Consider the following 25,142-nt stretch of genomic DNA (forward strand, 5'->3'; position numbering starts at 1 on the left):
TCATTGCTGTTAGAAAGCAGATCATATGGGGTGCTGGGGTTCAAATCTGGACCTGGCTTATGCAAGGCAGCTTGGTGCCAACATAATTTTGGATGGTACTACACTCAGAAGAACTTGGGGCTTACATCTGACTCGGTGCTCATGGATCACTCCCCACAGTGCTCAAGGAGCCATATATGGTGCCAAGAATCAAATCAGGGTAAACTGTGCAAGACCGGTGCCCTAACCACTGTACTATTATTTAGGCCGAATCAAGATATTAATTTCAAATATCTCTTAATGAAAAACAGAAGCAACAGAAAAAAGGTTTTTTGTTTGAGTTTGGGCCCACACTCTACAGTGCTCAGTGCTTATTCCTGGCTCTGTGCTTAAGGATCAATCCTTGGGCTCTTCAGGGGACTATATGGAATCTCAGGGATAGAAATTAGATGGGCCAGGCACATGGCAAATGCCCAGATTACCTCTCTGCTGTCTCTCTGCTCTATAGAAAAAGCAGATTTGGAGAGAAAGACGAGTTGGGAAAAGACGAAAAAGAAGAAGAGGCTGCTAAAATATCAGTACTGGGAGAAATAGAGACGTTACTGGTGCAGGTTTGGGGTCACACCTGGCCATGCTTAGGGCTTACTCCTGGCTCTCTGTTCAGGGATCACTCCTGACTGGGCCTGAAACCTAAGAGGTGCCAGGGACGGAATCTGGGTCAGTCATACGCAAGTCTACCCACTCAACTCTCACTTGGCCCTAAAAAATTAGACTTTTAAAACACAAATCAAATGGAACAGTGGTGTCAGAAGCATATCATTAAATCTGAAATATCTAGTTTATACCTAAACCTAAAGGAATCATTTTAATCACTCCTCAGTTTGTATAAAAAAGGAGAAATCTATCATTCCCAAGGAAATTCATTTCTAAAGCACTCCCTAGGAGACTGAATTTAGACGAAATCTAGCTTTATCTTTATGAACTTATTAAAAAATATTTAAAAAATCCATAGCTATATGCTAATAATCTATACTAAATGTAAAGCTTTTATAAATGGGTACTTGTTAGGTATATGCCATTTTCTATGATTCATCATGTATCACTAGATCACTGTCATCCCATTGATCGTCCAATTACTCGAGCAGGCACCAGTAACATCTCTATTCCTCCCAGTCCTGAGATTTTAGCAGTATCTTCTTACTCATCTTTTCCCAAAGATTGGAGGATCTTTCAGGGTCAGGGGAAGGAGACCTATTTTCATTAATGTATTTGGCATATCAAATACACCATGGGTAGCTTGCCAGGCTCTGCGCGTGTGAGCAGGATATTCTTGGTAGCTTGCCGGGCTCTCCAAGAGGCATAATGATTCATATATTAAACAAATTATATTTTACTTGTGTTTAATCATAGTATATTATGAATATAAAAATATAGTCACCAATAGCCAAATAGGCTCATGTTCAATAGTGCTGCTTTTTATAATTTGAAAAATTCATACCCATTATTGCCATTTTGTTTTTACTTTTAAATTAAATTGTTATATATAATACGTTTTTGTCACATGTATCAATGGTCAAATCTACAGCCATTTAACTGTTCAAGTATGAGTAAAAAATTGAACAATAGCAATTTTAAAATAATTGAAAATTACTTATTATGATATCAATAAATATGCATGTGACTATATTGATGTCAGTACCTCATGACCTAATAGTAGTAGATATCCTGGAAATCAATTAAAAAAGTACATTAACATAATAAAATGCATTAATTTTAAGAATTAAAATATACACTAGTAATTTGAAAAATAAGTCGTTTCTAAAGATGAAGTGGGGCTGGAGAGATAGCACAGCATGTAGGGCATTTGCCATGCACACGGCCAACCAGGGTTTGATATGCATAGTTCTTATGACTTAAAATATTTATTTACACAATAAATATAATTGGGAAATAATTTACATTCAATGAAAATGTCTATACAAATGTATTTTTTACAGAGATAGATTTAATAAACATTTAGAATATTACTTTAAAACATGAACGAATATATTAAAAAAGAAATCAATTGAATCAACGTTGAGAAAAATGATGGCTTCACAATGATGTGTACATTTGCAAGTTATTTTTAAAGGTTTAGAAGAGCCTGGTGAACATAATAAATTAACAGATTTGCGAAAGAAATAAAATGATCAGAAATAGATAATTGAACAATTTTCACTCCTTATTAAACAAACTGAAACTGATCTACCTGTGTAGGATAACTTTGGTTTGTCCTTTCTGCCTTGCCACAGGAAACTTAGTTTTATTGGGTTACTTCCATCACAGTGCTCCCATTCCTGTGTTTATTTGTAAACTTCCGTTTGTGCTCTGCTTTCCCAACTGGTGAATCACCTTTATTTCCTAATCAACCAGTATTTTAACTTGTAAATATTGCTTTTCTCTTCTGAATACCTGAATAGACCTGTTCACATCAAGGAAATTGAAACTGTAATCAAAAGTCTTCCCAAAAACAAAAGCCCAGGTCCAGATGGATTCACTAGCTAATTTTTCCAAACATTTAAAGAGGACCTATTACCAGTTCTTCTCAAGATTTTCCAGGAAATTGAAAAAATAGAAATCCTCCCAAACAGTTTCTATGAAGCCCATAACTCCCTAATACCAAAAGGAAACAAAGACACCACAAAAAAACCAAACTACGGGCCTATATCCCTGATAAAAATGGATGCAAAGATTCTCAACACAATACTAGCAAATAGAATTCAACAACTCATCAAAAAGATCATACACCGTGAATAAGTGGGATTCATACCGGGGATGCAAGGATGGTTTAACATTCAGAAATCAATCAACATAATCCATCCTATCAACAAAAGAAAAGATAAAAATCATATGATCATATCAATAGAAGCAGAGAAAGCATTTGACAAGATTCAGCACCTGTTTATGATGAAAACCCTTCCCAAATTGGGGATAGAGGGAACTTTCCTCAATATACTTAAAGCCATCTACCACAAGCCTACAGCAAGCATCATCCTCAATGGGGAAAAACTGAGGGCCTTCCCTCTAAGATCAGGAATGAGACAAGGATGCCCAGTCTCTCCACTACTGTTCAATATAGTACTGGAAGTACTTGCAATAGCAGAAAGAAAAAGAAAAAGAGATTAAGGGCATGCAAGTAGGAAAGGAAGAAATCAAGTTCTCACTATTTGCAGATGATATGATACTATACTTAGAGAACCCTAAAACCTCTACCAAGAAACTCTTAGAAACAATAGATCTGTATAGTAAAGTTGCAGGCTATAAAATCAATACCCAAAAGTCTATGGCTTTCCTATATGCAAATAGTGAGAGAGAAGAAAACGACATGAAGAAAACAATCCCGTTCACAACCGTACCCCAGAAACTCAACTACCTAGAAATTAGCTAAACTAAAGAAGTAAAAGACCTGTACAAAGAAAACTACAAAACGCTGCTTCATGAAATAAAAGACACAAGGAAATGGAAAAATATCCCCTGTTAATGGATCAGAAGGATTAACATTGTCAAAATGGCAATACTTCCCAAAGCACTGTACAAATTCAATGCGATCCCTATTAGGATACCTATGACATTCTTCAAAGAACTGGATCAAACACTCCTGCAATTTATATGGAACAATAAGCCAACACATATAGCTAAAGCAATTCTTGGGAAAAAGAAAATGGGAGGAATCAACCTCTCTAACTTCAAACTTTACTACAAAGCAGTAATAATTAAAACAGCATGGTACTGGAACAAAAGCAGAACAGCAGACTAATGGAACAGAGTTGACATCTACTGACATCTCCCCTCAAACATATGATCACCTAATCTTTGATAAAGAAGCAAGAAATGTGAAGTGGAGTAAGGAAAACCTTTTTAACAAATGGTGCTGGCAAAACTGGACGGCTGCATGCAAAAAATTGGGCTCAGAACTCTGCCTAACACCACGTACAAAAGTAAGATCAAAATGGATTAAAGACATCAACATCAGACCAGAATTTGTAAGGTACATTGAAAACAAAGTCGGCAAAACCCTTCATGACATTGAAGCTAATGGTGTCTTTAAAGATGTCACGCCACTGGCTAAACAAGTGAAAACAGAGATGGACAAATGGGACTGTCTTAAATTAAGAAGCTTCTGCACCTCCAAAGAAACAGTGACCAAAATACAAAGACAGTTTACAGAATGGGAAAAGATATTCTCCAAATACACATCTGACAAGGGGTTGATATCAAGGATATACAAAGTACTGGTTGAACTCCACAAGAAGAAAACATCCAACCCTATCAGAAAATGGGGCGATGAAATGAACAGAAACATCATCAAAGATGAAATCCGAATGGCTAAAAGACACATGAGAAAATGCTCTACATCATTAATCATCAGGGAGATACAAATCAAAACCAAAATGAGATATCATTTTACACCACAGAGACTGGCCCACATCCAAAAGAACAAAAGCAACTGGTGCTGGCTCGGATGTGGTGAGAAAGGGACCCTCCTCACTGTGGGTGGGAATGTCGACTGGTTCAGCCCTTCTGGAAAACAGTATGGATGATTCTCAAAAAGCTAAAAATTGAGCTCCCATTTGACCCAGCAATTCCACTCCTGGGAAAGCGACATCTGCAGTTGTCTGTTCATTGCAGCACTGTTTACAATAGCCAGAATCTGAAAAAAACCTGAGTGCCCAAGAACAGATGACTGGTTAAAGAAGCTTTGGTACATCTACACAATGGAATACTATGTAGCTGTCAGAAAGGATGAAGTTATGAAATTTACATACAAGTGGTACTACATGGAAAGTATCATGCTAAGTAAAATGATTCAGAAAGAGAGGGATAGACATAGAAAGATTGCATTCATCTGAGGAACATAAAGTAACAATATAGGAGACTAACACCCAAGAATAGCCGAGATAAATACCAGGAGGATTACTCCATGGCCCTGAGTACAGCCACACATGCTAGGGGAAAAGGCAGCTCAGATAGAGAAGGGAGCACCAAATAAAGGGTGTTGGAAGGGTCCTCTCAGGATGGGAAATGTGTGATGAGAGTAGACTATAGTCCGAACAAGATTGCCACTCAATGTCTCTTTTGCAAACCACAGAACTCAAAAGGAGAGAGATAACGGAGGGGAATGCCCTGCCACAGTGGTAGGGTGAGGTGGGGGTATGGGGGTGGGAGGGATACTGGAACTGGTGGTGGTGGAGAATGGGCACTAGTGGAGGGATGGGTATTTGATCATTGTGTAACTGAAACCCAAGCACAAAAATTTGTAAGTCTACAACTGTACCACATGATGTTTCACTAATAAAAAAAAAAGAAAAAAAGAAATACTAGTTTTCAGTATTAAAGTGTAATTAACTTATATGTTAATTAATTCTATCAAGATTTTCAAACCTAAATAACGATACGCATAGTTCTTATGATATAAAATATTATTTGCATTATACTTATAAATGGAAAATAATTTAGATTCAATGGAAATGTTCATATAAATGTATTTTTATTACAGAGGCCTATTTAATAAACATGTAGAACAATAAAGTTTAAAATATGAAAGAATATACCAAAAACAAAAATCATTAGAATTAGTGTTGAAAAATCATGGTTTCACAATCATGTGTACAGTTGCAATTTATTTTCAATGGTTTATGAGAGCCTGGTGAACATAATAAAATAACAGATTTGAAAAAAGTTAGGAATAAAATAATCAGAAATAGAGAATTAAACAATTTACACTGCTTATGAAACAAGTTGATCTGCTTGCATAGATTATTATTTACACACAAATCTCTACTCTATACAAAGAAACAATACACCAAATTGTGACATATAGTAATAATCTGTGTATATATTAAATACACAAATAATATAATTTTTTATGTTTGCATACATTTTAGATGCAGTATACATTCATAATTCTTACAATATTATTATAACATTACTGAACTGTGGTGTTCCTCCAGCAGACACTAGCCAAGTGTAGACATGGAGACATCAAAGTTAATTTTAAGTTAATTAAGTAAAATTAAAAATTAAAATTAAAAATTATCTGAGAGCAATAACTCAGAGGGTGGGGAGCTTGCCTTACACTTGGCCAATCCGGTATGATCCCCTGAGCACTCCCAGGAATGATCCCTGAGCAAAGAGCAAGGAAAAATCCCTGAGCACCGCCAGGTTTGACTCAAAAACAAAAACAAAATGAAGAGTCAAGAGTGGTTACTCAATCACAGAAGACATATTCCAAAGAAATGTAGGATGTTCTTAGATTTAAAGAAATTTTTCTAACATGAGTTTATTTAAAAGAGCAGTGAAAGTCAAATAGGAATATTCTTACTTGGCTTTAAATTCATTAATACATCTCTAATTAACACAGCAATTTAGTAAATGGACAGAGCAAACTTTCACATTACATATGAATGTAAAGACAATTATGAGATTAAGTCTATTCTGTGCAGACATAAATGGGAAGGAAGGAAGAAAGGAAAGAGTAAGAAAATAAAAATGCAAAATGGACTCAAGAAATAGAGAGGGAGAGAAAAAGAGAGATGCATTGTACAAAACAAAACTCAAAGGTGGAATTAGGAGGAATGTAAAGAAAGAAAAGGGTCAGAGAGCAATCACAGGAAGTAAGGCGATTGCTTGTATGAGGGCCAGACAGACCCAGGTTCTATCCTTAGAATCACACACGATCCCCTGAGAATTGCCAAGAGTAATTCACAACCACAGAGCCAATACAGCTCTTGAACACCTTGAATGTGGCTCAACCGTCCCAAATTTGGAAATGAAAAAAGCAGCAAGAGAAGTAAAAGGAAGAAACTGATAATTATTAGAAATATATGGCATCATGAAAATGGCAGTTAGAGAACCACTAGAGCAAGGAGTTTTCTTGAAAATACCAAAGACAATTTTCAAAAAATTTGGGGTCAGAAGGCTAACCACTCCATACTTTTATATTTGTATGAAATATTCGTTAAAAAACAATAAGAGATTAATAGAGCACAATTATGCTCTCAAAATTATCTACTTTAATCCTGTAATGAGAATAATTCATAAATATGCTGTCAGTTTTTAGCAAGAGAATCACTAACCAGTAGCATTTTTAATGAAGGGAATATAAAACAATAAACTATTATAATAAAAGTGAGAAAGGAAATTTTCAAATATTTAGAAGTCAAGACAACTAACCACTCTGTACTTTAATATTCACATAACAAGTCATTTAAAAACTTTATTTTCTTCATGCTATAATTTAACATGTTAATTAAGATTATTATGAAATTTTATATTTTATCTATACATTTAAAATAAAGCAAATAAAAAACTTACATTAATTTGGAAGTTGAACCATTAATTGACATCCATGGATGGTTTCTGCTGTCACGAAATATATCCACCCAAAGCTGAGGTGATATGGACGCCAAAAATTTCTATCCCAGAAATATACAATGTTCATGATGAGAAATTTTATTGTTTTAAAGATGCCAGTAGTTGTTTTTTCAAAGGATTCTTAATTAAAAATTGAAAAAGCAGTGCTAGATTTTCACTTTGACAGAAATAGAGATTATTAACGTTTTGCATGTTGCCTAAAATTTTATGGCTATTTTGCTTTTGATTTAAATTCCTAGATATAAAAAATTAGTGGTTTTGGTCTGTTTCTTATGTAACAAGGAAAATGAGGTGCACATAATTTATTTATGTTGATAGAAATAAGAGAGCAAAGTAATATATTTCCAGCTACTGTGACATTCATTTCCCCAGACCTTGAAACAAATTAATTGTAACTTTTACAATTTTACTTAAGATTGATTTTATAAGGAAACTAACAAAGATTTTCTAAGGGATTGGCAGTTAGGAAATAAATAATAACTGGATGACTGCGTTGGAACAATAGCACAATGTGTATGGCATTTGCCTTGCATGTGTCTGACCACAGGGACTGGGGTTCAATTCTTTCTCCCCTCTAAAAGAGCCTGACAAGCTACCAAGAGTATCTCACCCGCCTAGCAAAGCCTGGCGAGATCTCCATGACGTATTTGATATGCCAAACACAGTAACAAAAAGTCTCACAGTGGAGACGTTACTGGGCCCTCTCGAGCAAATTGATGAACAATGGGAGGACAGTGCAGTCTACAGTGCAGTGCAAAATTATTTGTTTCAGGGCTACATCTAGTTGTGCTCAGGAATCAGTTCTGGAGTTATTGGGGGACATATGTGGTACCTGGGGTCAAACTAGGGAACTTTCTTCAAGGTCAGAAGGCCATACCTTAACCCCTGTCCTATCTTTAAGCCAACAACTGCTCTCATTCTTAGCAAGATAAAGCAAAGAACAATCCCTCTTTACTGAAAGAGTCCAAGGATCTGTTCAAGTTCTCATAGACTTAGTTCTCTTTGTTAGTCCCTGCTAATAACATTATTAACTAAAATTCTAAGGTAAAAGTTAAAGGACTCAAAAGAGAAAGACAAAAAGTTTTTTCCAGAGTTATGAAACAACAGTTATGGAAAAACTCGACTACAGAGCACCCAACAGAAGACCAAGACTTGCTGCTTCCCAACACCAAGCTATGTAAGAGGTGACTCAGGGCAGCCATTCTCTCTCTCTCTCTCTCTCTCTCTCTCTCTCTCTCTCTCTCTCTCTCTCTCTCTCACCTCCCCTCTCTCTCTCTACTAACCACAAGTGTGTGGGGAGTTGAGGGTAGGTAAGATAGAGAAGAGACCAGTATGATAATCATAACTGGGAATGATCATGGAGGATAAGATCTGAGGGTTAAAAGTAGGTAAAGGGATATTCTTGATGACCTTTCAATATTGCAGTCATTCCCATTTATAAATCTCAATTTTCACCAGTGAAGTTTACCAAGTGCTTAAATTTCATTTTTTTAAAAAATGAAAAATTTTATTTTAAAAAAATTTTTATTAATTTTTTATTAATGAATCACCATGGGGTACAGTTACAGACTTACAAACTTTCGTGCTTGAATTTCAGTCATACAATGATTGAGTACCCATCCCTCTGCCAGTGCCCATTCTCCATCACCAATGATCCCAGTGTCCCTCCCACCGCCCTTACCCTCCCCCCACTCCATCTGCCAGAGTATGTGCTCTAGAATATTGAACCACATACTCAGATACAGAGCTTTTATCTTAGTTTAAAAAAAAATCACTTAGTTATAGTGGGCCCTCCCGTTGATCGTCGATTTGCTCGAGCGGGCCCAGTAACGTCTCCATTGGAGACTTTGTTGTTACTGTGTCTGGCATATCGAATACTCTCGGTAGCTTGCCGGGCTCTCCGAGAGGGGCGGAGGAATCGAACTCGGGTCGGCCATGTTGGCCGCTTGTAAGGCGAACGCCCTACCCGCTGATTTTTACTTGTCATTATGGTAATGCAAATTGGATCTCGTCTGCTCATTACAGTATCTCTAACAGCAGAGGATTCTGTCTGAATCTTCGCCTGATGGTAAACACGTGACTATGTATAAAATATCTGCCTCAAGGCATTCTTTACTCTTAGTACAGTGATAAATAAATATGATGAATTCAGGTAGAAATTCAACATGGTGTTTCTTCAATGCGTCTAAATTTTCCATGCTTATTTTAAAATAATTATCTGAGTTGTTTATAACTGAACACAAACAATACATACAGCTATGATTTTACACAATCAACTTGGAATGTTTATTATTTTCTCTACAGTGTTTTTTGTGGTTTTAGCTTTTTCACATTTTTCCTCATTCAGTTCAACATGATATGAACACAGGGTACAATTTAGGTTGGTGCTAAATGAGGTTAGATTAAAATTATAAAAAGTCACAGAGATTCACTCCAAGTAACTCCTCCATTGTACACTCTCCTTAAACACTAACTACTCTTTGTTATTTTATTTAATCCATGCTTCCAAAGTTATTCTTAACAAAGAGTTAAAAATTGTCTCATACATCAAAACATATTGTGCAAGGTCTTAAAGCTTAGAGACCCAATTCTTTCTTTTCAACTCTGATTCAATATATCAAAGGTATTTTAAAAGTATATTGATTAGAGCCTAAGAGAAGGACCACATGGAGGGTGCGGGAACCACAGATCCCGGAGGAAAAAAATAAAAAAAAAAAAAAACAGGTTCCAAAAAGAGCCGAGATCACCGGCAAGTTCCAGATGGAGTAGGTGCCACATCCCGCCTCCCCCAGATGGAACCCTGGTGACCAGAAGCCTCTACAAACACAGCTCGAGTATGCGGGAACGAGGACTTTTTCTCAAATCCGCGCGGCCGCTCACGCGGCCGCGCGACATCTCTCTATATACAAAGTGATCAATGAGAAGTAAACCACCCAATCTTTCTCCCTGAAAATCAGAGTTAAGTTTGGAGCACGGCCACAGCCCCAGAAACACAAGGACTTAATGCAGAACCCAGCAGCTTAGAGCAGAAAAGTGAACAGACGATGCGTTAACCCAGGCCATCATTTCTGCCCAGAGGGGAAAGGGTGTTGCCCCATTCGCCCTCTCTTCTCTGGAAAGAAGGATGGCGGCCGCATGGGAGCCTTGTGGACAGCAGGTATGAGCCGGGGGTGTGGGGGCGACTAAAACCTCACGAGAAGGGGGGTGTTCCGGTCCGTCCTTCACGCCCTACCGAGGTCAACAGTTGACCCCCACGAGCGGCTCCCCAGCACGGCCACAGTCCCAGAAGCACAGGGACTTAATGCAGAACCCGGCAGCTTGGAGCAGATAAGTGAACGGACGATGCGTTAACCCAGGCCATCAAGTCTGCCGGAGGGGAAAGGGTGTTGCCCCATTCGCCCTCTCTTCTCTGGAAAGAAGGATGGCGGCCGCATGGGAGCCTTGTGGACAGCAGGTATGAGCCGGGGGTGTGGAGGCGACTAAAACCTCACGAGAAGGGGGGTGTTCCGGTCCGCCCTTCACGCCCTACCGAGGCCACCAGTTGCCCCCACGAGCGACTCTCCAGCACGGCCACAGCCCCAGAAGCACAATGACCTAATGCAGAACCCAGCAGCTTGGAGCAGAAAAGTGAAAGGACTATGCGTTAATAGAGGCAATCATTTCTGCCCAGAGGGGAAAGGGTGTTGCTCCCTTCCGCCCTCCTCCCTCTGGAAAGAAAGATGGCGGCCACATGGGAGCCTTGTGGACAGCAGGTATGAGCCGGGGGTGTGGGGGCGAATAAAACCTCATGGGTCGGGGGGCGTTCCGGTCCGTCCTTCACGCCCTACCGAGGTCACCAGTCGCCCCCCGCGAGCGGCTCTCCAGCATGGCCATGGCCCCAGAAGCACAAGGACTTAATGCAGAACCCAGCAGCTTGGAGCAGAAAAATGAACGGACTATGCGTTGATCCAGGCCATCAAGTCTGCCGGAGGGGAAAGGGTGTTGCCCCATTTGCCCTCTCCTCTCTGGAAAGAAAGATGGCGGCCACATGGGAGCCTTGTGGACAGCAGGTATGAGCTGGGAGTGTGGGGGCGACTAAAACCTCATGGGAAGGGGGGCGTTTCGCTCCGCCCTTCACGCCCTACCGAGGCCACCGGTCCCCCCGCGAGCGGCTCTCCAGCACGGCCACGACTCCAGAACACAGAAACCAATTTCTTAAGTATCTGACTTTCAGTAGAAATACTTCCAGGGTCAATAGGTAAAATAGCAGAAATCCAAAACCAACATTTAATTCTTGAACCCAGCTGTAGAAAGCAAATCACTTCACAATGCTTTTTCAGCATGTCTGATTTGGGGGGGGGGGGTAAACTGTAAATAATAGTGGTGAATCTTTTATTGAAACAATGAATCTAATCAAAGCAGATAGAGTGTTAACTAGAATTCATCTGCCTCACAGGGACGGGGAGGGGTGGGGGGTAGGGTTTTATTGGGGTTCTTCATGGTAAAAAATAAGTACTGGTAAAGGGAAATGTGTTTGATATTTGCATGACTGAGACATAAACCTGAAAGCTTTGTAACCTTTCCCACAGTGATTCAATAAAAAAAAAGTATATTGATTAATATAACTCATACGTTCCAGTGTATTTATTTAAATGTTATGTAAAGATTTTTGTGCATTACACTATTTTTTTATATATTATGTAAAATACATTTTTTATTTGGACCATTTTTAATGTAGACCAAGTGTCATAAATTGCATCCACAATATTGTGCAGGTATCTCCATTATTCATTTTCAAAATATTTTTTTCTACCTAAACCAAAATCAGTAACTACTAAACTGATAATTTCCGATGACTTCACCCAAGCCTCTTGTAATTTATAATCCACTTTCTCAGTCATTCTGGTTATTCTAGATGCTTTAATAAGTGGAATACAATTATTTGTCCTTTTGTGTCAGGCTTATTTCACCCATATTATACATCTTCAATTTTCACCAGAATTTTGACCGGAATTAGAAATTTTTCTATGGTAGAACAAGATTCTACTGCAGTCATATGGACATTTTGCTCATCCATTCATTGTTGATGGTACTTGGATTATTGTTTCTGATTCTTGGTTTTTGTAAATAATATCAAAGTTTTAAGTACCAGAATAAAGAATTATTTTTATCATATTCTGACATCTGTTCATTGATTCAAATCTAATTTGTGCAACATGCTACTTTGGGTGAATGAATCCTGATTTTCAATACTTTCAAGGGTTGAACAAATCAATTAACCAGAAAATAAAAATATATGCATTATTGGGGACTAATAGTCTATTATATTACTTCTTAATTTATAAATAATTTAATAAAATATGAACTATTAAAGAATGTATAAATATACATGATTACATAATTTGATAAGTTACACGCATGATTATTTTAAATGAATGCTACAACACTAAAGGTGAATATGAAATATTTAGAAAAATTAAAAATGGAGGAACAGGAAGCTCAAATCCATACTTTTTAGTGGAAAATAACTTCAATCAGACATAAAACCACATTTATCAGGTATAATTATTTTTGATATATGCATTATTCATATATGAACTCATATCAACATCCATATTCAATGATCATCCTTTTTTGTATGGTATAAGGACCAAGGAAGATAATACTGATAACACAAGATAATACCATGTGTTTATTGAAAGCAGTACACATCTTGTGAAATATTGGTTTATTTGGCAATAAATTGATTTACATCCTGTTTGATTTTTGCCAGTAAAAACCACTAGAAAGGCAGAGCAGAGAAAGGGTTCTTCTTGGTTTCCTGATACCCTCTCTTCTTTAGCTATTTTATGGTGTAGTTTACCACCTGCTTTAACACAGGAAATTCTATGAAATTCACCCTCAGGAAAATGATTGTGGTCAGGGTATCTGTCCCCTGAACTGCAGACTCTGCTGCTGGCTTTTGTATAGAGGTTTTCCTCCTGCTAGCCCCTCCTTGAACTGGATCTCACTAATTTCAGTTTGCCCCTGTAGAAGTGCTGTTTCCCTGGGTCATAAAGGCACATCTCTGCCCCAAAGCTACCTGTGACCACCCAATCTTCAGTAAGTCTAAAACACAGCCTTAGGGGAGCTAGTCCTATCAGAGATCCCTTTGGGCACTTTCCATTAATCTGGGATATTCTTTTATTCTTTGTCTTCTTTTACCCCCTCTTAGTAAACAATGAAGATCTCCCCAGCTTTCTCTCTCCTGAGTCCACACACACACACACACACACACACACACACACACACACACACCTTGAACTCTTGGCTATTTAATCCATTTCAAAATTTTCAAGGGCTAGAACAAATCAGTCAATTGAAAAATCTAAGAATACATATTATTGTAGACAAATCAAATATAAAAGTTCTTGCTATGGTGATATATAATTCCTATATAATCTATTAAACTAAAAAAATAAATATGTATATCACTATATTTGCTGATGATTCACGTGAATGATTGATTTCAATTCATTCTACAACTCAAAAGGTGAACCCTCAGATAAATAAAAGACTTCAGCTTGGAAAGATTTATTGATATAGCTTCGTTGTCTTTGGTTAGTGACATGACTGATGCGTGAGAGTTTGCCAATATGGGGTTGGGAGGGCTGAGAACTCCCTCTACATTTCTTCATTTGGTTTAAACATAAACATTTTAAGATAGTTCTAAAAACAGTTGTATTTCTTTTGAAGAAATAAGATATGTATACTGTATAAATGTTAATAATAGCAACAGAATAAGTTTGTTTAGGTTAAAGTATTTGGTGCTTACAAACATATATTCTATTTTCTAAACAGGATATAGGAGCATATATTTTGTTATCAGCATCTACTTGGATACAATTTCCATTCATCTTTTGAGGCACTGAGAACCTGAAACAAAGGGAATAATATATAATTAATATTGGAAAGAAATAAATTAATATTTGATAAATGAACTCTTTGGAATGCTATATTTAAATTTGAATATTTTCTGTAAAATTTTTTCAAAGCAACTTATTGAATTCATATGATTTTGCATATATTTTTCTCTATGATTACTCTTTAATAGGCACAAAATGCAAGGATGCTCAAAAGGCTTACCTTTTAGAAGACAAAGATGAATCATCTGGCCATGCCCATAAGTTATCAGTTCCTAGCCCAATCCATAGCAGGTCATTAAAGACGCTCAAAAAATTCTATAAAAAATTCGTGAAAACTCAAAAAAATATTTAATGCTAATTTGAATTTTGATATTAACAAAATTAAGTTATTTGCATCTTATAATATTGAATATTAGCAATTATTATAAATGTGTGCAGTGATAATAGTTCTTTTATTCGGATAATAAAAATAAAACATGATGGCACTGAAGAAATGAACAGGAAATATGAATATTAAGCTCAGCAAATGAACAAATGGAAAATCTGAGTTAAACTATACTATTTGAAATAAAAGTAACATTACATTAACTTTAAAAATTTGAAGTACAAGAGAAAATAATTGAGAAAATTGAGGATGAACTGTAGAAATATGGTAGAATGAGAGAAAAAGAGAAAAATGTGTTGGACCCTCTAAAAGTATGAGCAAACCCATTTTAGGTTTAAATACAATTGAGAAGAACAAATACAGAAAAGTACAGAAAAATAATTGCTAGATACAATGGAGAAACAACTTTTTTAACTTAGTTCATAAATACTGTAAACTCAAGAGGCTCAGCAAAGTGCTATTAAAATCAACACACTGAAGCTCATATCTCAAAACATAATCAAATGACTAATTGACAATTGAAGACAACTGCTAAAAATAATCTTGAGAAGAACAATGAGGTTACTTAAAGAATGAAAAACAGATTGAGATAAGTCCCACCTAGCCTGAATCTAATGACCTCGCACCTATCCCACTTATAAAGGTTATAAAATTGAATAAGCAAGTCATAGACCATATTTCCTCATGGAAACAAAACCTTAGCTATAACATTGTTTTGTCCTTCCTGCATAGCCTCAGGTAGCTTAGGTTTATTGGGTTGCTCACATCACAGTGCTCCCATTCCTCTGCATTTGTCTGTAATTTCTTTCTTTGTACTCTATTGACTTTAAAATTTTGTTTTTCTCTTCTTCCTAAATCCTTTGTATAGTGTATTCAGAGCAATATCCTTTTTTGTATGGACACAAGAAGACAGTATATGCTATGCTTTTATAATGTGGGAATTTATTGACTCTCAGTGATATTGTCCTCCTGGGCATCTGCTCTCTTGACCTAAGCCTCAGATGCCCTTACTCCTAGCACTCCCAAAAGCAGGGTCCTGATGAGGACTGGATGGAACTAGGGCAAGCGGTTAGCTATGTGCTACCCTGGCATCAAGATGAGTCTGGCCAAAGTGCCTAACGCTTAAGTATAAGGTAAGAGCTTGGTCATGGACAAAAGTTGTCATGATCAAAAAAGTAGTAACTAGATTCAGACCCTGCTGGGTTAGGAATGATTAATCTGGCCTGAGCTCTGTAGTCTGAGTCTGTGGCAAGATGTTCCCAGAAGAGCTGCCCTAAAAGTCTCAATGTTATCTCTTACTGTGTCCATACAAAAATAACTAGTATTAAGATGTTGATTGAGTCATTGGACTGAGGAAAGGAGAAAAACACCTTTAGAGGCATTTTGCCCCTGGGCAGTCAGGAAGGGCTTTGGAATACCCCTATGTGATGTTTCCCACCCTTGTGCCTGGCAGTCAGGAAGGGCTTTCTTATGTTGATTTGGCTACCAGACTGGGTGCAGTGGTGACCCAGAGTGCTGGGGAGTTGGAGAGGCAAGAGAGCTGGGTAGATTAGAGAAAGAGCAGGACAGCAAGATGGAGTGTGGAGAGACTAGCAAGAGGAACAGAGGAGAAGGATGTAGAAGTATGCAGGAGTAGGCATGTGGAGAAAGAGCGAGATGTAGCTTGGAGAGTTGAGCAGGAGAGACAGGAGGAGACGGGTGTGAGGGGCAGTGTGAGACTAGACTGGGGGGCTCAGAGACACTGGGGCAGGCGCCTGGGGAGGATGAAATAAACAGCAATTGATCAATCAAATGTCTTGGTGCTCCTTTCCTCCTCCATCTGCCCCATGGCCTGGGCTGCCCCAGCTGGGGGAGGGGCTCAGGCCCATCCCCAAACATGGGCAGAAAGGTCGAGAGCTGCCAGAGTCTCCCTGGACACCCTTGGAGAGTTTATACACTTAGCCATCTATTCAGATATAAGCAGTGTTATATTTCGTCTAATAATTTTTTATATGTACACCAGGACTGTTCAATTTAGAAAGGATCAGCCAGAAATGTTGGCAGCTAGACTGGCTCTACCTGTGCCAATTTTTCATTGCACCATATATACCATTTTAAATCCAAAGGGATTAAGGTACTAATCACAAAACTCAAAACTATAAGACTTCTAGAAGAAAACATGGAGGGAAGTTGGAGCTATTATAATTGGCAATGATTTCCTAAGTAGGACATCAAAACATGGACAACAAAAGCAAAATATAAAAATAAACAAATGTACATTCAAGTAAAATAACTCTGAGCGTTAAAGGACACAGCCATCACACTGAAGATTTAACATATCGTTTTATATGATAAAAGATGATTTATTGAAATGATACCATGTAGGATTTATATTTTAGCCCCATCATATTAATCCGTTGCAATATAAGGTAAACAAGCTAAAATTATGTAATCACTCTGATGCTGAATGCATTGAATATGAAGTGGACGATTTTGAACAGAAAACAATCAATTAGGCCAAATATTTATATAATGGAGTAGCAATGCACATGCAAGGCCTTAGTTTGGCTCTCAGCTGGCAAGGACCCAAATCAATTCCAGGAGTGACCATCATAAGAAAATAGGAAGTTGATTTTAAAAGATAGATTGATAGAATAAAGCATACAAGGATCTGACAGTTTAAAAAGAAAGAACATAAATTACTATTAGAAACTTACTTTAAATAAGCTATACTTATATTTCAGACTCAACCAAAAAGCATTTAAGTCGATGTGACATTAGGAAATATAAAAAGGATGTCACCCATTTATGATATGTAGGCTTGAACAAAGTTGCAAAATTATTAAGTACGAAGTGCAGTCTTTCTCAACATGTAGAAATAGTTGGCTACAAATAAGCAAGGAAGGTAATAATAATGAATACTAATTTAATTCAAATCTCATGCTATAAAATCTTAAAATACCTGAATATAAACTATAAAATATGAAGATGATATCTTAGAAAAATGTGGATGCCTTTGAATTAGACAGAGGTCAGTTTAATACATAAGAGGAATGAATTATAAAAGAATGTAATGAATTAAGATTTCAATAAAATCACAATTTATTTCTAATACCTAAGGAGGTTAATGTGTTTGTCTTATTGTCCTGCATGTGTGCTACCCTGGTTTGGCACTGCCAGCATAGAGTCCCCCTAAGAGTGGTCCCCAAATTGAAACCAAATCAAACCAAAAAAATCAATAATTTTTATTTTATGAGAAAAATTCCATGTGATAAAATTTGAAAAACGATTTACAAATTAGGCATCTTTAAAGATACTTGTTTTCTGAATATATAAAAATCTCTCAAAATAGAACTTTAATCATTATTAAATTTAATTACTAAACTTGATAGCACTGCACTGTCCTCCCGTTGTTCATCAATTTGCTCAAGTGGGCACCAGTAATGTATCACAACAAATTGTGAGACTTGTTGTCACTATTTTTAGTATATAGTATAAGTCAGAGGAGCTTGCTAGGCTTTGCTATGCAGGCAAGATAGCTTGCAGGGTTTTTCAAGAGGGGCAGAGGAATCAAACCCAGGTAGGCTGTGTTGGCTACGTGCAAGGCCTTACCTGCTGTGCTATCGCTCCAGCTCTACAAAACTTAATATAATTAAATAATTATCAAATTGGTAATTATTAAAAGGCACCAATAGAAATTATAATTTTAAGCCATTGAGTCAAAATAACATATTTGCATTTCATAAAACAAAAAAGAGTTTAAAACTTAAATATGACAAAACATCTGGGAAGGAAAATAAAGATAGCAAGGTAGGAAAAATGGGCAAAAGATAAAGGCATTTAGCATAAGAAAATATTGTAATACTTTTAGACCAGAAAAATGTGTTCAATCCATACCAAATCATTACCAAACAGGAAAATGCCTATTAAGATCATAATAATTCTGGGGCCAAAAATGATATGGCGTGCAGGATTCAAGCCTTGCATGTATGTAGCTGACCCGGGTTTGATTTGGGGCATCCCATTTGGTCCCCAGAGTAATTGTTGAGTCCAGGACCAGTAATACACCAGAAAAAACAAGGGTGTGACCCCCGAACAAATGAAAAATTATATCACAAAAATTCTCATATACAGTCATCAGAATTTATAATATTTATATTATTAATAATTTTAAGTTTTAGATCAAAAGACTATTATGTAAAATGTGTTTTCACAATATTAGAAAATGACTGAATAATATAACAAATTGATACACACATATCAATTTATCATATATTATATATGTTTATGTCCTAAATTTTTATTTGCAATATTTCATAATTAAAACTAATGTAACTATAATACAATAACCATAAGACATTTCATAAATATACTAGATGTTTATATAATATATACTATAGATATAATATCACTTTGTAATGAATTAAGATTTCAATAAAATATTTATAAAATGCATATCTTTAAATCTAAATACGTATATTTAAAATATTATGTCATCAAATAGAACAGTGAAAAATGTAAAAACTATAAACACAAAAATGAGAAGGAACAACATAGATGAGAATGAAAATTAGAACATAATGATCTTCTCTTGTATGTGAAGCTCAAGTTTAAGAAAACATAATTTATAGTAGATTAAAATTCAGAATACTGATTTAGCAAATAGAAAGGGCAAAAGGAATTATACCATGTTTGGAAGACTTTGTTTGAAGATCTTACTTTGAAGGACTTGCTTCTTTTCACTTGATAAATATTTGCAATACAATGTCTAGCTCCCTTGATAAGATTTGCTTGAGTGGGCCCAGTAACATCTCCATTGTGAGACTTGTTTTTACTGTGTTTGGCAGTCAGGTAGCTTGCCAGGCTTTGCCTTGAGGTGGAGATAATCTAGGTGGGTTGGCCTTTGTTGGTCATTTGCAAGGCAAATGCCCTACCCTCTGTGCTATCTTTCCAGCCCATTGATAACATAAATCTGAATCTCACAAAGACAATGTTTAGGAGAAACAGCCTTGTTCCTGACGCCCCATTCGCTCTCAATGGAAGGACCATCTCCGAATGCAACAGCTATGTGTACCTAGGTCCAGAGGTCAACATGACAAATGACCTGGCACCCGAGCTGCACAGGAGGAAGAGAGTGGCTTGGAACGCCTTCAAGAACGTCGAAGAAATAGCTAAGAGGACGAAGAACCTCCGGCTCTGGGCACATCTCTTTGATTCCACTGTTCTTCCTGCATTAACATATGCCTCATAGACCTGGGCCCTACGCAAACAGGATGAGAACGCTATTCAGGTAGGTCTCCCAAAGAAGAATAGAAAGAGCTATGCTTGGAATATCACGTTTCACTCAAATGAGAGAAAGAATCCGGAGTTCTGACATCCGTGGACGATCAAGGATCAGGGACGCTGTCTCATTTGCCAAGGTGTCGAAAATAAGATGGGCTGGTCATGTAATGAGATTTAAAGACGACCTTTGGACTAGAGCTGTTACTGATTGGATTCCACGGGATGTCAAAAGACCGCGTGGCCGCCCACCTACCAGATGGTCAGACTTCTTCGTCAAGATCATGAACGATCGGTTTAAGGCCCTTCATGTTCCCGGAGCGAACAGATGCCATTGGGCTACACTAGCACGCAACAGGGACAAATGGAGACGTTACTGGCGCCCGCTCGAGCAAATCGACGACTAACGGGAAGTTAAGTGATTAAGTGATAAAGTGATAACATAATTAAGACTTATTTTGGAGTAAGAAGGCACTACAGGAGCTGGAGAGATTGCTCAAAGGGGTGGAGCACAATCTTTAGCTGGATTTTTGGTACCACATACAGACAAGTGCTGTGAGGAACAGCCCTGTGACCCCTGAACTCTGCTCTGGAGACCTCCATGAACAAAGCACTGTTTTTTTATAAAAGCCAGTGAAGCAAAAAGTAACAAATGTGCAAGCATTCCTGGTATAAAAATGTAATCGCAAAAGCTGAAAAATTGTTATTGTTTTGAGAAATTTTAGCTAGATTTATAAATGTAATATTAAACTTAAAAATCTATAATGTATAAAACATTGATGAGCTCTTTAAACATAACATCTGTTGAAATATCATTTAACAAAATAGACACAGCTTTCAAATCTTACCATTTCTTCAGGGTTATCTATATAAAGAAGCTTAGAATTCTTAGACACACAGGCCATCATACTTTCATTCCATGTTCTCTTTTCATTACTGATATAATAGCAGCTGTTGGAATATATGAACCACTCCCTTGGACACTGATTACAATTATATGCTAAGGAAAAATTAAGTCATAATCAATAACTATTTGATCTTTAACTAAAATAATATCACAAACATGCAAAAGCAGATGTATATATGCATACATATATACATAGATATGTATGTACTCATGTATATAAACATAAACATGTGTATGGATATGTTAAACATAAGTGCTTATTTATAAACTTGAGGTGGTACATTTAAAACACATATGCACAGTCACAGAATTTTTATTCCCTAACTTAAACACCCATATTAAGAAACCACAGCAAAATCCACTATCTATTTGTCCTGAAAGTCAATGAACTAAGATTTGGTTTAGGACCACAATCAACACTGCTCTGGGCTTATAGCTAGCTCTTTGCTCAGAAATCACTTCTTTTGGTGTGGAAGGGACCATACACAGAGTTGGGGACTGAACTGTGGTGAACTGCTTGCAAGACAAGTGCCTTAACCCCTTACTTTGTCTTCAGTCATTAAATCACATTTTAGACTATAAAAATGAGCTCTTTCCTCAAATTTTAACGAGAAATTTAAACCAATACTTAATAGATATGTGTTTCGTTCCAAACAAATATTTCTATTGATACCTTAGAAGAATACTCTCCTATAGTTATTACTTATTACTGATTTGGGGGACATAGAGGAAGTGCACAGTGGCTACTCCCTGTAGTTTTCCAGGGGTCATTTCTAAAAATACAAAGGAGCCATGCGGTGCCAAGGATGAAACCTGGGGTACCCACTTGTGAGCCCTGCAATCCAACTCTTTAAGCCAATTGATCAGCCTTATTTACGTTTTTGTTTAACCTAAGATAAAATATAAAAGGTACTAATAACATCTAGAATTTTCTAAAACATACCGTTTTGCGTCACTGCTACCAGAGATGAATTTTTTGACTCCTGAATCTCAGTAGCTAGAAAAATTAAAATTCATAAAAATGTTTATTTTGATTTAAATAAGGTAATATTTTAGTTCTTTGAAAGAAATATTGTTTGAGACATTTATTAATTGCTAAGGATTAGAGTAAGCTAAAATAAAATTATTTTACTTAAAGAACCTAATAAAATTATGAACATTGGGGAGAATATTTCAAAAGCTTAAGATACCTAATTTCACCATCTCTTACCTGAACCTATTTAATCATGTCCAGCATTAGTTTATAATAAATTTTACACTATAACAACTTTCACATCATTCTGTATTGAATTTTTTTGGTTGCTTTTTAATTTGGGGTCACATCCAAATTGGTCCAACCTTGGTGTTGGAAACTCAGGGGTTACTCCTGGCTCTATACTCTGGGATCACTTCAGGAAATGCTTACAGGACCATATGAGAATCCAAGTGGCCATGTGAAAGGCAAGTGTTAAACTATTATTCCTGCCCCTGTATCGGAATTTTTTAATATACTTAGAAAAAGTATTAGACATTTTCTAAGAACAAAAATAAAAATGAGAGTTCTGCCTATTCACATTATGAATATTTAAAGTCACAGGAAATCATTAATGTGGAAAGTCTCCTTATAATCTTTCCAAAATTTACTTACAGGGAATAACAATGATAATTATTATCATCCAAACAAGGCAGAGGAGTACCAGGGATCCAGCAATGAACTTTTCCGGTAAAGCTTCTTGAGGAAAATTAAAACACAGAAAATAAAAAATAGACACAAATGTTTAGGTGGTTAGTATACAAGACAAATCACTTGCACAGGGATTAACAGATATGAATTTGGATTCAAAAACTAATTCTTCTATTCTAATATTCTCCCTGGATACTGCATCTATTGCACTTCCAATAAATACAACCCTCACGAGATTTTAGTTAACAGCAACAAATTACAATGCTTGAATAAAATTAGTCCTCAGATTTCATGCTAAAACGCCATACTTCAACTTTATGATCTGATTCTCACCCACAAAAGAAAGGGAGCAGATTATTCCTTTCTCTATTCTACTTTTGTGCAAATACTAGAACAGTTGTATTCTACAGTATCTGTGAAAATTCTTACCTCTGCTGTGGAGCTGCTGGTCATTCCCTTGAGGATCCTGACAAGAGTTTTGAAAATTTAACTCTGCATAGGTTATTTCCTGCTCAGTTACTGCATCAGAGCTTTTGGAGTCCTGGGGTTCCTTTTGCCTTCTCTTCCAGTCGTTATGCAGATTCAGCTCTTCATAGGTTACCCTCTGGTTATTCATCTCCTGAGTTGGAAACTGTAGGTGACTGTGTTCTTTGATAACTGCACTGACCCACTGAATCTGAAGACAGGAGTTTAAGATGACAAGATTCTCAGCCTAGTCAATGTGGGTGGAGTGTCAGTTGTATTATGCCACATGTACTGCACAATGTATAAGGTACTGCATATCGCATAAAGTAAAAGTTTGGTCTAATTTTCATAGAACTTTCAAGATAGTTTATTTTTAAAGGTGTTTTGTGGTAGACTAGCTTTTAGAATTAAGTCCTATGTTTGATGCATTGGTTGGAGAAACATAAAACAAAGATGGTGAGTAATAATTAGCACATGAATAATAACATCCTCATTAGTTTAAACTCAGATTCCACAGAAGCATTTTAATACTACAAGAAAAAGATAGATGCTGTATTAGAAAATATTAATGCACTAATTTTTAGGACAAAATCTTAAGTCTGCTAATATTTTAAGATTGAATGCCCTAAAACTGGAAGGAAATTAGCATTAACTATTTCCTGCACTAAAGTGACTTGTTATAAAATGAACTTTTTATTTTTAATCACTATTTGGGAAGGGGTAAAAGTTAGGCTAGGCCTGGCAGTGCTCAGGGCTTCCTTCTGCTCTGTGCACAGGTATCACTCCTGGCAGTGTTTATGGGACAAGAGGTGGTACAAGAGAAGGCAAATGTCTTACCTCCTGCACTCTCTTTGAACCACTAAAAAAAATTATTTTAAATGATCGTAGAATTCATATAAATGTTTTAAATGTTGAAGATATATTTTATGTAATTTTTATGACACAGTAAATTAGATAATGTAAGTTAATAATATAGTTAATGCACTCTGTAGTGAGTAGAACTAAACTTAATTTTTTTTAATTAATCAGTTTCATAAATGACCATTTGAAGAGTAGCAATGTTACTTTTTTATTTGCCCTGCTTAGCTTTCTTTTTTTTTCCCTTTATTTTATTTTATTTTTTTTAAAGTTGTAGATTTACAATTTTTTGTGCTTTGGTTTCAATTATACAATGATCAGATACCCATCCCTCCACCAGTGCCCATTTTCCACCACCATGGATAATATCCCTCCCACCCCCATCCCCCCATCCCCCCTGTCTCTGTGGCAGGGCAATCCCCTGTGTTCTCTCTCTCCTTGTGGGTGTTGTGGTCTGCAAAAGAGGCATTGAGTGGCAAACATGTTCAGTCCATAGTCTACTTTCGACATGCATCTCCCCTCCTGGGAGGATCCTCCAAACATCCTTTATTTGGATGAACTGCCCTTTCCTCTAGGATACCCGGCTGGCCTCTAAGTTATGGAGTAATCCTCCTGGTGCTGATCTCAGCTATTCTTGGGTATTAATCTCATACTTTGTTACTTTATATCCCCCAGATGAATGCAATCTTTCTATGTCTATCCCTCTCTTTCTGACTCATTTCGCTTAGCATGATACTTTCCATATTGTACCACTTGTATGTAAATTTCATTACTTCATCTTTTCTAACAGCTACATAGTACTCCATTGTGTAGATGTACCAAAGTTTCTTTAACCAGTCATCTGTTCTTGGGCATTCAGGTTTCTTCCAGTTTCTGGCTATTGTAAAGAGTGCTGCAATGAACAAACAAGTGCAGATGTCACTTCGACTATACCTTTTTGCCTCTCTGGGATATATTCCCAGGAGTGGCATTGATGGGTCAAATGGGAGCTCAATTTCTAATTTTTTGAGAATCGTCCATACTGTTTTCCAGAAGGGCTGAACCAGTCGACATTCCCACCAACAGTGAAGGAGTGTCCTTTTCTCGCCACATCCACGCCAGCATAGGTTGCTTTTGTTCTTTTGAATGTGGGCCAGTCTCTGAGGTGTGAGATGGTATCTCATTGTGGTTTTGATCTGCATCTCCCTGATGATTAATGATGTAGAGCATTTTCTCATGTGCTTTTTTGCCATTCGGATTTCTTCTTTGAGAAAGTTTCTGTTCATTTCATTGCCCCATTTTTGGATGGGGTTGGATGTTTTCTTTTTGTGGAGTTTAACCAGTATTTTG

General features: G+C 36.8%; 1 protein-coding gene across 1 annotated transcript in view; it reads right to left on the reverse strand.

Moving 5' to 3' along the window:
- The window catches only part of LOC130024234 (NKG2-A/NKG2-B type II integral membrane protein-like), a 43,766-nt gene extending 20,660 nt beyond the window's left edge, over positions 1–23,106 (reverse strand). The window contains exons 1-2 of the mRNA XM_056114905.1: positions 22,920–23,106; positions 20,769–20,920 (exon numbers count right to left, since the gene is read on the reverse strand). Of these exons, the coding sequence (XP_055970880.1) occupies positions 20,769–20,920; positions 22,920–23,106 (339 nt within the window). The remainder of the gene's footprint in view (positions 1–20,768; positions 20,921–22,919) is intronic.
- Positions 23,107–25,142: the final 2,036 nt, after the last annotated feature.

This window comes from Sorex fumeus, unplaced genomic scaffold (assembly GCF_029834395.1).
Source record: "Sorex fumeus unplaced genomic scaffold, SorFum_2.1 ptg000003l, whole genome shotgun sequence".
NCBI classification, from domain to species: Eukaryota; Metazoa; Chordata; class Mammalia; order Eulipotyphla; family Soricidae; genus Sorex; species Sorex fumeus.